Source organism: Pristis pectinata, chromosome 5 (genome assembly GCF_009764475.1).
Source record: "Pristis pectinata isolate sPriPec2 chromosome 5, sPriPec2.1.pri, whole genome shotgun sequence".
In the NCBI taxonomy this organism is placed as follows: domain Eukaryota; kingdom Metazoa; phylum Chordata; class Chondrichthyes; order Rhinopristiformes; family Pristidae; genus Pristis; species Pristis pectinata.
In genome coordinates this window covers 1,391,990-1,406,683 of record NC_067409.1, presented here as the reverse complement: position 1 = coordinate 1,406,683, position 14,694 = coordinate 1,391,990, and the positions used below count along the sequence as shown (strand labels likewise).

The 14,694-nt window shown below is 51.1% G+C and overlaps 1 protein-coding gene across 1 annotated transcript; it reads left to right on the top strand.

Annotated features, from left to right (window-relative positions):
• The first annotated feature begins 2,767 nt into the window (after window positions 1-2,767).
• Window positions 2,768-12,513, top strand: LOC127570702 (fucolectin-6-like). The gene is made up of 4 exons (XM_052016489.1): window positions 2,768-2,780; window positions 6,798-6,919; window positions 8,532-8,808; window positions 12,332-12,513. Exons 2-4 carry the CDS (start codon window positions 6,859-6,861, stop codon window positions 12,471-12,473), a joined length of 480 nt encoding a protein of 159 aa, XP_051872449.1. The 5' UTR covers window positions 2,768-2,780; window positions 6,798-6,858; the 3' UTR covers window positions 12,474-12,513.
• Window positions 12,514-14,694: the final 2,181 nt, after the last annotated feature.

Below are 14,694 nucleotides of genomic sequence, written 5' to 3'. Positions count from 1 at the left end.
CCGGGTGCTCCGGTTTCCTCCCACATTCCAAAGACGTACGGGTAGGTTAATATGGGTTTAAAATGGGCAGCGTGGACTCATGGGGCCGGAAGGGCCTGTTACCACACTGTAAATAAATTTTTTTAAAAAATTTAAAATTAGGGCTTTGTTCCCTGGAGCGCAGGAGAATGAGGGGAGATCTTATAGAAGAAGACAAAATTATGAGGGGTATAGATAGGGTGAATGCATGCAGGCTTTTTCCCCTCAGGTTGGGTGAGACGAGAACTAGAGGTCATGGGTTTAAAGTGAAAGCTGAAATATTCTCCATTCAGAAGGTGGTGCGAGTGTGGAACGAGCTGCCAGCAGAAGTGGTGGAGCAGGTTCAATTGTAACATTTAGGAGAAGTTTGGATAGGTGCACAGATGAGAGAGGTATGGAGGGCTATGATCCAGGTGCAGGTAGATGGGACTAGACAGAAAACCAGGCCGGCATGGACGATGGGCCAAAGGGCCTGTTTCTGTCCACAGTGCTCTATGACTCAATGACAATGCTTCTCTAAATGTTCATTAATCCTGTCCCTAAGAACCCTCTCCAATAGCGTGCCCATCACTGACGTAAGACTCACTGGTCTATAATTCCCAGAATTATTCCTATTACCTTTCTTGAACAATGGAACAATATTTTCCATCCTCCGATCCTCTGGTACCACTCCTGTGGCCAGGGAGGATGCAGATATCATCGTCAATGCCCCAGCAGTATCTTCCCTCACCTCCCGTAGTAACCTGTGGTTTATCCTACCCGGTCCCGGGGACTTATCTATCCTAATGTTTTTCAGAAGCTCTAACACCACCTCTTTGTTAGCCTCAACATACTCCAGCACATTAACCTGTTCTATGCTGGATTCACACTCGTTAAGGTCCCTCTCCCTAGTGAACACTGAAGCAAGGTATTCATTAAGGACATCCCATACTTCCTCCGCCTCCAGGCACGTTTCCCCCTTCATCCCTGGGCGGTCCTACCGTCACTCTAGTCATCCTCCTGTTTTTCTCATGGACATGTAGAACACCTTGGGGTTTTCCTCAATCCTACTCGCCAAGGCTTTCTCATGCCCCCTTCTAGCTCTCATAAGTCCCTTCTTCAGTTCCTTCCTGGCTACCTTATATTTCTCAAGAACCCTGCCTGATCTTTGCTTCCTAAAGCTGCCTTCTTCCTCTTCATAAAATATTTCACCTCTCTTGTCAACCGTGGTTCCTTTACACTGCTATCCTTTCGCTGTCTCAGTGGGACAAACCTACCCAGAAACCCATGCAAGTGTTCCCTAAACAGCCTCCACATTTCTTCTGTGTATTTCACTGAGAACATCTGTTTCCAGTTTACGCTCTGAAGATCCTGCCTAATACCATTGTAATTTGCCTTGCCCCAATTAAAAACTGTCCCATATCGTCTGCTCCTATCTCTGTTTATGGCTTTGCTGTTTATGGTCAGGGAGTTGTGGTCACTATCTCCGAAATGCTCGCCCACCAAGAGGTCTGTCACCTGACCAGGTCCATTACCTGATACCAGACCCAGCATGGCCTGTCTACATGTTGTATCAGGAATCCTTCTTGGACATACTGAACAAATTCTGCCCCATCTAAACCTTTTGCACTAAGGAGGTGCCAATCAATATTAGGGAAGTTGAAGTCTCCCATGACAGCAACCCTGTTATGTTTGCACCTTTCCAAAATCTGCCTCCTCTTCTGCTCCTCAGTGCCCTGGTGGCTATTGGGAGACCTATAGAATACTCGCAATGGAGTGATCACTCCCTTCCTGATTCTAACTTCCACCCACACTGACTCAGGAGACGATCCCTCCACGACGTCCTCTGATTAGCAATGCCACTTCACCCCCCCCCCCCCCTTTTACCTCTTTCCCTATCCCTTTTGAAACACCTAAATCATCCCGGAACATCAAGCAACCAATCCTGCCCTTACGTCAGCTGAGTCTCTGTCATGTCCACATCGTAATTCCACAGACCGATCCATGCTCTGAGTTATCACCCTTGTTCTTAATTCTTCTCGCATTAAAGTAAATACATTTCAACCCATCCAACTGACTGCATTTATGCCCTATCCATTGTCTATCCTTCCTCACAGTCCCTCTGCATAATGCATCTACCTTTACACCAAATGTTCCATCATCTGACCTCACACTCTGATTCCCATCCCCTTGCCAACCTAGTAGTAAACTTGCCCGCAAGTTCATTGGTCCCTCTCGAGTTCAGGTGTAACCAGTCCCTTTTGTACAGGTCATACCTTCCTCAGAAGAGATCCCAGTGATCCACAAACCTGAAACCCTGCCCCCTGCACCAACTCTTCAGCCACACATTCGTCTGTCATATCTTCCTGTTCTTACTCTCACTGGCACATGGCACAGGCAGCAATCCAGAGATTACCACCCTTGAGATCCTGCTTTTTAGCTTTCTTCCCAACTCTGTATATTCCCTCTTCAGGACCTCATCCCTTTTCCTACCTATGTCGTTGATACCAATGTGTACTACGACTTCTGACTGCTCGCCCTCCTCCTTAAGAATGTTGTGGACTCGATCCGAGACTTCTCTGACCCTGGCACCTGGGGGGGGCAGGGCAACATATCATCCGGGAGTATCAATGAATGAGCTCCCACAGCTAAGGCTGACACAGGCCCAACCGGAACCTGAGAGGGCTTGTAATGATCAGCTGGGCTCAGGGGCGTGTCTGAGCCTCCCTACAAATACTGGCAGCAGGCGGATGCTGCAGGTTCCTCCGAGGATCCTTTGCGAGGTAAGCAACACTTTGCATCTCTGTCTGCTACCTGCCGTGGGATTCCATGTTTGACGAGTGTGTTGAGATGTGACTCATGGACTAGATACAGACGGACAGTGTATGTGGGGAGAGAGATTCAGAATGCTTTCAATGAGATCTCGTACAGGAGATCAGTTAAGCTCGGTGCACCCAGTACTGGGGGAAATAAACGGACATGGGTTGAGAACAGTAAGTAAGGAGTGAGACTAAACAGATCCTCTGGTTCTCAGGCTGTGACTAGTGGGACACTGCAGGGATCAGTGCGGGACACGCTGTTCACACTCTGGGTCTGAGAGGACCAACTGTCACACTTCCAACAATACAAGACTCAGTGGGACTGGGGGAACAGAGGAAGAAGTAAAGACCTCAGGGGTGTGATCTCATGGAGTTAAATGTGAGATCACCAGCTACTGGCACTCCTGACAGAGAAGCAGCGTGTTTGATAAATGGCGGGAGATTGGTCGGTGTTGATATCCAAAAGAACCAGGATGTGTTTGTACACCTCTCATGGATATGTGGCAAGAGATTGGGAAGCCAATGTTAGCAGGTGACGAAAATGTTTGATGACAGTAGGGCAGTGGGTGTTCTATGCATGGATTTTAATAAAATTTTTGTCACTGTCCTTCATGGTAGGCTGATCCAGAAGATTAGGACGCGTGGATCCATGGAGACATGGGAGATTGGATTAAAAATTGGCTTGTCCATAAAAACAGAGAGTAGTGGTGGATGGGTGTTAATCTGACTGGAGATCTGTGACCAGTGGTGTTCTGCAGGGGCCAGTCTGGGACCTCTGCTGTTTATGATATATACTAAAATGTAGGTTGGCTGATCAGTGAGTTTGCAGATGACCTAAGTATTGCTAGAGTTGTGGGTTGTCAAATGATCCAGCAGGATATAGACCCGTGGGAAATGTGGGCAGAGAAATGACAAGTGGAGCTTAATCCGGTCACGTGTGAGGTGTTGCAGCTTGGAAGGTCAATTGTAAGGTTTGATTAGATTAGATTACATTAGATCATTTTCATGTACACAAGACAGAATGAAATTCCTTGTTCACACGAAGCTCACAGAGTAAAAGTGTAAATAGTAACAACTGCAACGTTCTATACAACGGCGAGCGTAAGACAGCAGAACAGTGCAACGATTGGGGTACAAACTAAAGTAGTGCAAAAAAAATGCAGTAACGGAATAATCGAAGAAGTAGAGTTAAGAGTTTGAGAAATTGGCAGCACCACCGCGAAGGGAGTGAAAGAGGTGATGAAGGTGATTGTCGGGGCTTTGGTAGAATCGAGAGGTCTGGGGAAATGAGGAAAACGATGCTGAGAGCAATGGGGAAAATCTGTTCCTAAGTCTGAACGTCCAGACTTCCAAGTCCCTGCATCTTCTCCAAAAAGGTAGAAGAGAGAAAAGGGAATCGTTGACAATACTGTCAGCCTTCCTGAAGCAACGCATCATGTGGCTGGACTGGATGGGAGTTATGATCCTGTGATGGACTGGGCTGTGTTTACCACTCTGCAGGTTTCTCTGCAGGCGAAAGTAGAAAGTAACTGGCAGGGCCCTTGGGAGCATTGGAGAAGGAGGGATCATGCGGTGCAAATCTCAGAAAATGGCCACGGAAGTAGACTGGGAGGTAAAGATGATATACGGCATACTTGCCTTCATGGGTCGCGGCGCTAAGCATAAAAGCCGGAAGTCATGTTGCTGCTGTATAAAAAGAGAAACCAGGGGATGGGTCAGAGGTAAGGAAGCTGTGGATGTTCAGTCACTGAGTTCATTCAGGACCAGGATGGAGAGATGTCGGGGCTTTGGTAGAATCGAGAGGTCTGGGGAAAGGAGGAAAACGATGCTGAGATGAAAGTTCAGTCATCACCCTGGAGACTGGTAAAGCAGGCTCAAGGGTCGACTGGCCTCTCCGCCTTATGATTCCTTTCAGCTGCAATGTCAGGGTGGTGGTGTCAAGCGGGGGGATGGGCGGCGAAAATGATGCTGGTTAGTAGTTAGCTGATTGCGTGCAGACTGTAGGATGGGAGCCCTCCGTCATGGCCTTCCCTGACCTCAGTAACTCCCCTCCTGTTTGTCCCCCTGAAAGCCCATCCCTCCACACACTCCATCCACGTTGAAACTTTCTGAGATCCTGCCACGAGCTTCGTGCCCGTCTGCTCCCTGCCCATCTGATTCTCTATCCCCTCTGCCCTGTGGGGTTCCGTGAGGTCTCTCCGGAGGGTTGGGGGCCGTGGAAACTGAGGCTCATTACACTGCAGAGAGTCATACGACACGGAAACATATCCTCTTACACAGCCCATGTCTTCTCCCCACATTCACATCAATTTCCCCACATTATCCCACTCACCGACATGTATTGGTATTGGGATTGGTTTATTATTGTCACTTGTACCGAGCTACAGTGAAAAACTTGTCTTACAAACCGATCTTACGGGTCAATTCATTACACAATGCAGTTACATCAAGTTAGTACAGAGTGCATTGATGTAGTACAGGTAAAAACAATAACAGTACAAAGTGTCACAGCTGCAGAGAACGTGCAGAGCAATAAGGTGCAAGGTCACAACAAGGTAGAGCATGAGGTCATAGGTCATAGTCCATCTCATTGTGTAAGGGAACTGTTCAATAGTCTTATCACTGTGGGGCAATTTGCAGAGGTCAGTTAAACTAACGACCCCACATGTATGAAAGATGTGGGAGAAAACAGGAGATGCAGGGTCAAGGGGAGAACATGCAAACTCAAAACCGACAGGACTGGAGGTCAGGTTCGAACCCGGGTCTCTGGAGATGTGAGGCAGCAGCACCACCCATTGCGCAACAGCTCCATGTGTAACATCACAGAACCGGGGACAGCTATGGGCCGCGTCACACAGCGGCTCAGCGCCATCAAACGGGGGCCGGTACTTTCTTATGAGCTGACGGAGGATTTTTGCTGCCTTCTTCAGAGTGAGAAGGGGTTACTTTGAGCAAGGGAACTTCGATCCTTCCGCCAGACGTACTTGCATCAGGACTGGGAAATGTTTGCAATGAAACAAGTGTCAAGTTACAGAGAAAGGGGGTAGGGAGAATTGAAGGAAATGTCGGAGGCAGGGGAGTTAATCGGCAGAGACTGGTTGCTGGGGCATCTTTGGGGAGCATTTTGTGCTAGCAATCATAACTCAGACTTAACATTGACCAGGAAAAGGACAAAGTATAAGAGTAAGGGTACTGATCAGAGGGAGCGAAATCAGTCTCAGGAAGTTTCAGGAGCACCAGTGAGCTCAGGATAACATGTTGCAGATAGTGTGGACGGCCGAGAAGGACCAGGGACAGAGAGGGTGAGAAATGGGAGAAAATGAGAAATGGGGGTTAATACAATAGTCTGGCTGGAGGAGGGCTGAGAGGGTTAAAGTGAAATCAAAACAGAGGAGTTGGGAAGCAAAGAGAGGAGCAGGAAAAGACTGGCACTAAATAAAGAGCATGCCCAACAGGGAGATGACAGACGAATCTGAGTGGAGACGGGCGGACTGGGTAAATGGCCATCTTCACCAAGTAGAGGATGTGGTATTGTAGCAAGGAGAGATGTGGTTTGATCCAGAGTGGAGTTCCCTTTACGTTGTCCTGTCACTTATTCCCAGTGCTAGGGTAATACACAGAGAGAAACTCCCTCTATACTGTCCCGTCTCATACACCCGGGGCACGGTTTGGACACAGTGGAGTTCTCTCCGCACTATCCCGTGACACACTCGCAGGGCACGGGTTAGATGGAGTGAAGCTCCCTCTACACTATCCCGTCACGAACTCCCAGGACACAGTTTATACACAGTGAGCAGCTCCCTCTACAATACCCGTCACATACTCGCAGGGCATGGTTCAGACACAAGAGTGAAGCTCCCTCTAAACGGCCCCGTCACACTCTCCTAGGCACGGCTTAGACACAGAGCCTCGGAAAAAACCATTAACTGATCTCTCACTCCGAACTCCCGAGTGCTTCCAGCATTTTCTGTTTGATTTCAGGGTTCCCGTTTCTGCAGGGTTTTGGCTTCGACTGGACATCCAGCTGTTGCGTGTCGCCGGGATGAGGGCAGCTGTGTGGATTGTTCTGGCTGCTTGCTGTGCTGCCGGTGCGCGGAACTGTGGTAGGGGAAGCTTCCTTTACCCTCCTTGTGCTTCACTGCCCTTCAGCGTGCAGGCTGTCTCATTCAGGTCCACTCCTTCCGTGTGTTCCCGGGATCATTTCTGTACACGGAGAGATCCCAGCATCCGGTCCGGACTGTGTGACACAGAAGGCGCGCCGCTCCGAGAACCCTTTCAGTGAATCCACACACGCAGCCACACACACATGCACACCCGTCCAACCATCCCATCCCCACGCCACCACCCCTTCTGCCCCTCCCCCGCCCCGGGAGGCCCCAACGCCAGCTGTTAGGACAGTGTTCAGGACGTTTGCGAGCCTGTGGTCCTGGGATCCACCGGGGTGTGGATGGTGCGCCCCGTGCTCCTGACCCAGGCTGTCCCAGAGAGCGGGCATGGAGAGGGGAAAGGCTGTTGTCAGGGGTTGTGCTGAGGTCGGGGGTCTCGGCAGAGGTTAGGACCACCAGGCCTGATAGTTGGACACTGAGTATGACGGAGGCGGCGACCGAGAGGCCTGGCCGATGATTCGGGAGAGGTGGAGCCGCGTCTGTGGGAAGGGAAGGGTCCTCAGAGAGGACAGCGGTGAGTCGGAACAGAGGCACGGAGCTGGTTATGTAGCCGTGTCCAGCTTGGTGGGGGCGGGGAGGGTGTGGTGGATGGAACATTTGGATGGAGTAAAGCGGGGGTGAGGGCACGTCAGGAGGGGGACACCCCGCGGGAAGCTGCCTGTGGAATCCGCGGTGACACCGTGAGAGGGATGGGCCGCTTCACCCGGCAGTGGGTGGCCGAGGTTCCGTCCCGTTCCCGGTACAGGCATGGAGGACGGAGAGGCTGCAGAAAGGTGGAGGGATCTGGTCAACGGGGCGGGGAAGCGGTTAGGCAGGTCTGGTTGGCCACGTGAGTGTTATGGACAGGGCGAGGTAATGGATCAGGCGAAGGGGAAGCAGCTGAAGACAGTGGTGACTGTCCCCTGACGGCGGCAGAGGGGAGGGGGTGGGCAGCACTGGTGGGAGTGGGGTACTTTCCAAAGATTGTCCCCATTCCACTGTCGTACAACGCAGGGACAGGCCCTTCGGCCCATTCACTCCTTGCCCACCATCACCCACTCGTTTACACCAATCCTGTACGAATCCCATTCCATTCTTTCCATATTTCCATCAACCCACCCAACTCCCCGCTCACACTGGAGACATTTTACAGCGGCCCATTAACCTCCCTACCTGCAGGTCTTGAGTGACGTGGGGGTAAAACGGACCACCCGGAGGCAACCCAGGCGGTCACATGGAGAAGGGGCAAACTCCACAGGAGGGGAGGTCTGGATCAAAGGCAGGTGTGGGACCCGTGAGGAGTGAGCACTGCCCGCTGCATCACTTTGTCGCCCTGGGTTTGTACACCTCTAAAAGGTCCTCACTCAGTGTCCTTCTCTCCAGCCTATCAGTCTCCCGCGGTGGTGGATTTTACCAAAGTCACTTACCAAGTCTGGAAGATGATTCCGCTGTGATTACCTGCCCCTGGCACCGCCCCGTTTTGTTGCTTTGGTCACTTTCAACGCCCGTCGGCTGGGGAACGTGTTGCCGTTCTGCCAAGGTCCGACCACAGGGCGGTTTGTGTTTGCAGGGAACGTCGCGCTCCGAGGAAAGGCCACCCAGTCAAGCACGTCCTCTGGCGGAGTCGCAGACAGGGCCATCGACGGGAATCGGAATCCTTATTACTTCAACCATTCGTGCACTCACACCAAATCGGAATCGCATCCGTGGTGGAGCATTGACCTGTTCCAAGAGGAATACGTGCTGGTGGTGAAGATCACCAACAGGGCCGACTGCTGTTGGGATCGCTTCCAGAACGCAGTGGTCCGTGTCGGCACGTCCCCCTATCTGCGCAACAAGAACTGTGTGTAAGTGTGCCCAGAGAAAGTTCAAGGGTCAGAGTCAAGTAGGAGAGGTCAAAGTTCGTGGTCAAGGTGATCTCAGTCGGAAATGTCCTGGGAGGATCTGGGAGCCGGAGGATGATACAGTATAATGTAGAGTCACAGAGTCACACAGCAGGGGATCAGGTTCTTCGGCCCACCCTGCCCGTGCCAACCATCCAGTACCCATCTATACTCAGCCCAGTTACCGTACCTTTCTCTGCCTTGGTGATTCAAGTGCTCGTCCAGATACTTCTCCAGTGTTGTGAGCCTCTCCTCCGCCAACCGCTCTGGCAGCGCGCTCCAGATTACAACCTCCCTCTGGGAGATAAATCTCTCCCTCAAATCCCCTCTGAATCCTTTGCAACTTTACCCTAAGCCCGTGCCCTCTGTTCTCAACACGTTTACTATGAAGAAAAAGCTTCCTCCCATCAACGCTACCCGTAGCCCTCATAACTGTGTCTCCTTTTATCAGATCCATCTTCGGCCTCCTCCGCTCCAAAGAAACAAACCCAGGCTGTCCAGCATCTCCTCATAACTGAAACGCTCCATTCGGGGGAACACCCAAGGGAATCTCCTCTGCTCCCCCTGCAGTGCAATCACGTCAGTCACTCTGAATTCCCCAGGGTGGATGTTGGGAGGGCGGTGAACTGGTGGGATGGGTTTGGACGGAACAGGGCTGGGAGTCAGCAGGTCACTGTCAACCTCGGTACCCCAGAGGTGCTGAGATTTGACATGGTGTGATTGTGGGTGTGATAATCCAAGCCTTCAAACGTCATATGTTTAAGGTGAGAGGCGAAAGATTTTCTTGGAACCTGAGAGGCAAAATGTTCACCCAGAGAGTGGTCCCTACATAGAACGAGCTGCCAGCGGAAGTGGTGAGGCAGGTACATTAAGAACTTGGACAGGTACATGGACAGCAAAGGTTTAGAGGGATATGGGCCAAATGCGGAAAAATGGGACCAGATCAGATGAGTACCTTAGGCAGCATGGACCGGTTGAACGGAAGGGTCACTCTATGACTCTACCTGTGCAAGGTCTTCTCCAGGAGTTCCCTGTTCAGCATCTCCCTTTGCCTTCCCGCCCCACATAAGGCGAGCTTTGGTCCTTGCGCCAAATATTGTCAGAAGGCGCATGATGGGCCACGGAGATTCAGCTGCTGCATTGTAACCACCCCTCCCCCCCCCCCCCCCCCCCCACACACACACACACACACTTCCGTGGGTTGTTTCCAACGGGTGGAATTCTCCAGAACGCCCCCAGAAGGTGACCTCTCATATCTCCGTGTAACTTCCGAATGCACCAATTGGGCGAGGAGCGAGATTTAACCAATCACAATCACAGAAGGAAGACTTTACTCACGTCGCTGCTAGAGCCTTTTGCCTCTTTATCTGCTCACCTTTCCGATATCCTGACCTTTCAGCCATTGGTCCTCATGGCGAGCTCAGGGATAAGCACTTCACACAGAGGGTGGTGATTACACGGAACGATCTACCAGAGCATGTGGTGGAGGCAGATACAATTACAACGTTTAGTAGACATTCCGAAAGGGATGATAAAGGCGTATCAGGATATGGCCTACTGCAAGCAAATAGGATCAGCGTCATTATAATCGGCATGGACAAGGTGGGCCGGGTTCAAATTCGTTTGCTGTCATGGGCAACATACCCAGGGTATAGATGCCATGAAAGTTAGCATTTTTGTAGCAGCGACACATACAGTAACATAAACTTAAATTAACATAAATTATACATAACTCACAGGGCAAAATAAACACAGCGAAATTAGTACAAATTGAGAGAGTAAAGGAAATATAGTCCGAGGTAGTGTTAAGGTTTTTCAGGTCGGTTCAAAAATTTGACGGCAGTGGGGAAGAAGCTGTTGTTGAACCTTGAGGTGTGGGTCTTCAGGCTCCTGTACCTCCTGCCTGATGGCAGCAGTAAGAAGAGGGCACAGCCCGGATGGTGAATCCTCATCGGATGGTGACGAACCTTAATGATGGATGTCGCCTTCCTGAGTTATCACCTCTTGTAGATGTCCTCGGTGGTGGGGAGAGCTGTACCTCTGATGGAACTGGCTGAGTCCACCGCGCTCTGTCGCTTCTTGCATTCCTGCGCATTGGAGTATCCAAACCCAGGCTGTGATGCAACCAGTCAGAATGCGTTCCACTCCGCATCTGTAGAAGTTTGTTAACGAGTTCGATGACATGTTGAGCCAGCTGAGTGCAGGGAAGATGTTTCCCCGGGCTGGGGCTCAAGAACCAGGGGTCACAGGCTCAGAATAGGGGACCAGCCATTAAGGACTTAGGTAGGGAGAAATACCTTCACCCGAAGCATAAGGAATGGATAGAATTCTCTTCCCTAGAGGGGTGTGGGGGCTCACGCACTGACTGGCATGGAGTGAGCGATAGATTTTGAATATTATGGGAATAAATGGATATGGAGTTTGGTGCAGGAACAGGGTGCTGAGGTCAAAAGTCAGCCGTCATCTCGTTGAACGATGCAGCGAACTCGAGAGGCCGAAGAGCCTCCTCCTGTTCCTGGTTAACAAGGCAGCTACCGAGAATGGAGGGAGTGATGGAGGTTGGGGTGAGAGAGGGAAGAATATGCGTGAGGGAGGAGGGCAGTGATTGAGGGGGAGGAGTGATGCAGGAAAGGTAAGAGCAAGGGAGGTAGGAGTGAGAGCGAGAGGCGAGGAGTAAGAGTATAGGGCAGGAGGAAAAGGGGGAGATGCGGGGAGAAAAGTGTGAGGATGAAGGGAGGGGAAGAAGGAGTGAGAGGGAGGGAAGGAGTGAGAGGGGAGTAGTGAGGGGAGGGGAGGAGAAATGAGAGGCGAGGAGCGGAAGGAAAGGGGAAGAGTAAGGGAGGTGGGAGAGATCTAGAGGTGAGGAGTGAGGGAGGGAAGGAGTGAAAGGGAGAAGTGAGAATGGATGGAAGGGTTGAGAGAGGTGAGGGGAAGGGGAGGAGGAATGAGAGGGGAGGAGTGAGACAGGGGAGGAGAGGGGGAGGAACGTGGGGCAGGGAGGGGAGGAGGAAGTGTCGTCAAAAGCCCAACACAAGAAGAATCAGCACCTGAGAGCTGTGGGTGGGTGAACTCTACCTGAGCACGTGGGTGGGTGAACTCTACCTGAGCGATGAGGACCATCTCTGTGGGATGAGAGTGTTTAGTGAGTGGGGACCGTCGATGAGAGTGAGGGGTCTCAGTGGGTGGACACCGTCAGTGGGGTGGGGGGTCTGTGGGTGGAAATCTCTGTGGTCGGTTGTCTATATGGGCGCTGCACTGTGGGTGGGTCCGTGTGGGTGGGTGTCTGTGGATTGGTCTCTGTGGACCGGGCTCTGTGGGTGGATCTCTTTGGGCGGGTGTCTGTGAATGGGATCGTCAGTGGGGGAGTCCGGCCCGTGTTTCCGTAACATTCCAGGGCACCTGATATCCCCCCACCCCGGCCTGCGACCGAGGGCGAGACTGTGGCCACCACCGTTTGCTGAACACTGTGAAACTTTCTTCCTTACAGCTGTGGGATGATCAGTCAACTGGGATGCGGAGAGACCGCTGTCCTGAACTGTAAAGGGATGCTCGGTCAGTTTGTCAGCGTGACCCTGAGCGGCGTCGGCATCCTGACCATGTGCGAGGTCGAGGTTTATGTGGTTAGCTGAGACGGGAGGCGCCGATCAATAAAACTGTGAAGCATCCACATCCCAGTGTCCAGCTCTTGATTCACAGCTCGGGGCCCTGCCTGGGTGACCAGACCGCTAGGTCTTCCAGTCCCGGTGGGAGGCGATGTGCAGTTGGGGAGAGTAAAGTGGAATTAGTGGAGATCAGTGGAGCGCTAAGCCATGGTTAAACGTGGTGCCCCTGTTCCAGAGCCCGCCAGATGCGGAGGCGAGGGTTCCTACACGTGCACTGTGTGGAATCCTGCCCACTGACTGATCCTGGGGCTAACGCCCGGCCTGTGGTAAAAACTGATCGAGAAGGACTCTGTCTTCCTCCCTCCGATGCGGCCCACACCTGACTCCCCGTGTCCCCGGAACACGCGCGATGGGGCACAAACACTGATCACAGAACCGTTCAGTTTTCCCTTTCCAAACATCGATTGGCACTGCCATTGTACTGAGGGCTTGGGCGGAGAGTAACTTGTCACATATGTTCAAGAGAAATTTCTCAATCAACATGGAGTTGTCCCTGTCGAGAAGGAGCAGAACTCGACCTCCTCTTGGGAAATAAGGCAGGGCAAGTGACTGAAGAGTTGGTAAGGGAACTCTTTGAGACCAGTGGTCGTAATCTATTAGATTTAAATGGTAATGGGAAAGGATAGGACTGGTCTACATCTTAAAGTCCCAAATTGAGGCAAGGCCAATTTTGATTAATTTTAAACAGGAACTTTCTAAAGTTGATTGGGAGAGGCCGTGTGTGGGTAAAAATGTGGGTTGGCTTAGGGTTAGGTTTAGGGTTAGGGTTAGCTATAACTCAGCTGATGAGGTCTATCATGGCCAAAGATCCGCCCCTGGGTGGTTGGATTAATCTGTGATGCCTGGATGACAAGGTACTGTCCCTCATGCTGTGAGACACCAGCTGGGGCATCGCGGCCCGCGGTGAGAGTGATGCGCAGCGCCTTCTGTTTCCACGGCTGTCTGCTACACATCGTATTCTCCATCACACCGTGGCTCGGTAATACAGTGCGACCCGTTATGACATCCTTATGATTCAGTAAGGCTGAAAGCAAAAGGTAGAAAGGTTAGGGAACCTTTGGTGACAAAGGTTGTTTGAACGTTTCATCGAGACAGGAAACAAAGTACATTACGGGTATAGAGTTAGAGAGTGACAGACTAATACAGCACTGAATAGGCCCTTCTGCCCAACTCGTCCACGCCGACCAAAGTTCCCATCTGAGCTACTCCCATTTTCCCGCGTTTGGCCCAAATCCCTCTGAACCTTTCTTGTCCATGTGCCTGTCCAAGTGTCTCTTACATGCTGTAATTGCACCCTGCGCAACTACTTCCTCTGGCAGTTCCTTCCACATACGCACCACCCTCTGGGTGAAGAAGTTTCCCTTCAGGTCCATTTAAAAGCTTTCGCCTCTCATCCTAAACCTATGCTTTCTAGTTTTCAGTCCCCCTTCACAGGGAAAAGGGACCAGTGTTTTACCCTATCTCTACCCCCTCATGATTTATACACTTCTATAAAGTCACCTCTCAATCTCCTTCGTTCCAAGGAATAAAGTCCTAGCCTGTCCATCCTCTCCCTATAACTCAGTCCCTCGAATCCCATAAATCTTCTCTGCATTCCAGTTTAATGGTGTCTTTCCTATAACACTGCGACCAAAACTGTACACAATATTCCAAAGGGGTCTTAACGCCTTGTATAACTGCAACATAACGTCCCAAATCCTTTCCTCCATGTTTTAACTGATGAAGGCCAGCATTGCAAATGCCTCCCTCATCACCCTGTCAACCTCTGACGGTGTTTTCCGTGAACTTTGCATTGCACTCTTAAGTCCTTCTGTTCCACAATGCTTCCCAGGGGCCCGACCATTCACTGTATAAATCTTACCCTGGTTTGACCTCCCAAAATGCAACACTTTGCACTTACCTGAATTGAACTCCATTTGCTAATCTTCGGCCTACTTGCCTGGCTGGTCAAAATCCCCTGTAATTTTTGATAACCTTAACTTTCTACGATTCCACCTATTTTGATATAACCCACAAACTTACTAACCACGCCTTGTGCATTAACATCCAAATCGTTCATATAAAAAACTAACAAAGGTCCCAGCACCGACTCCTGTGACACACCATTAGTTACAGGCCTCCAGTCCGAGGAATAACCCTCACTCGCTGTTTCCTGCCATCGAGCCAATTATGAATCAAATTGGCTCTC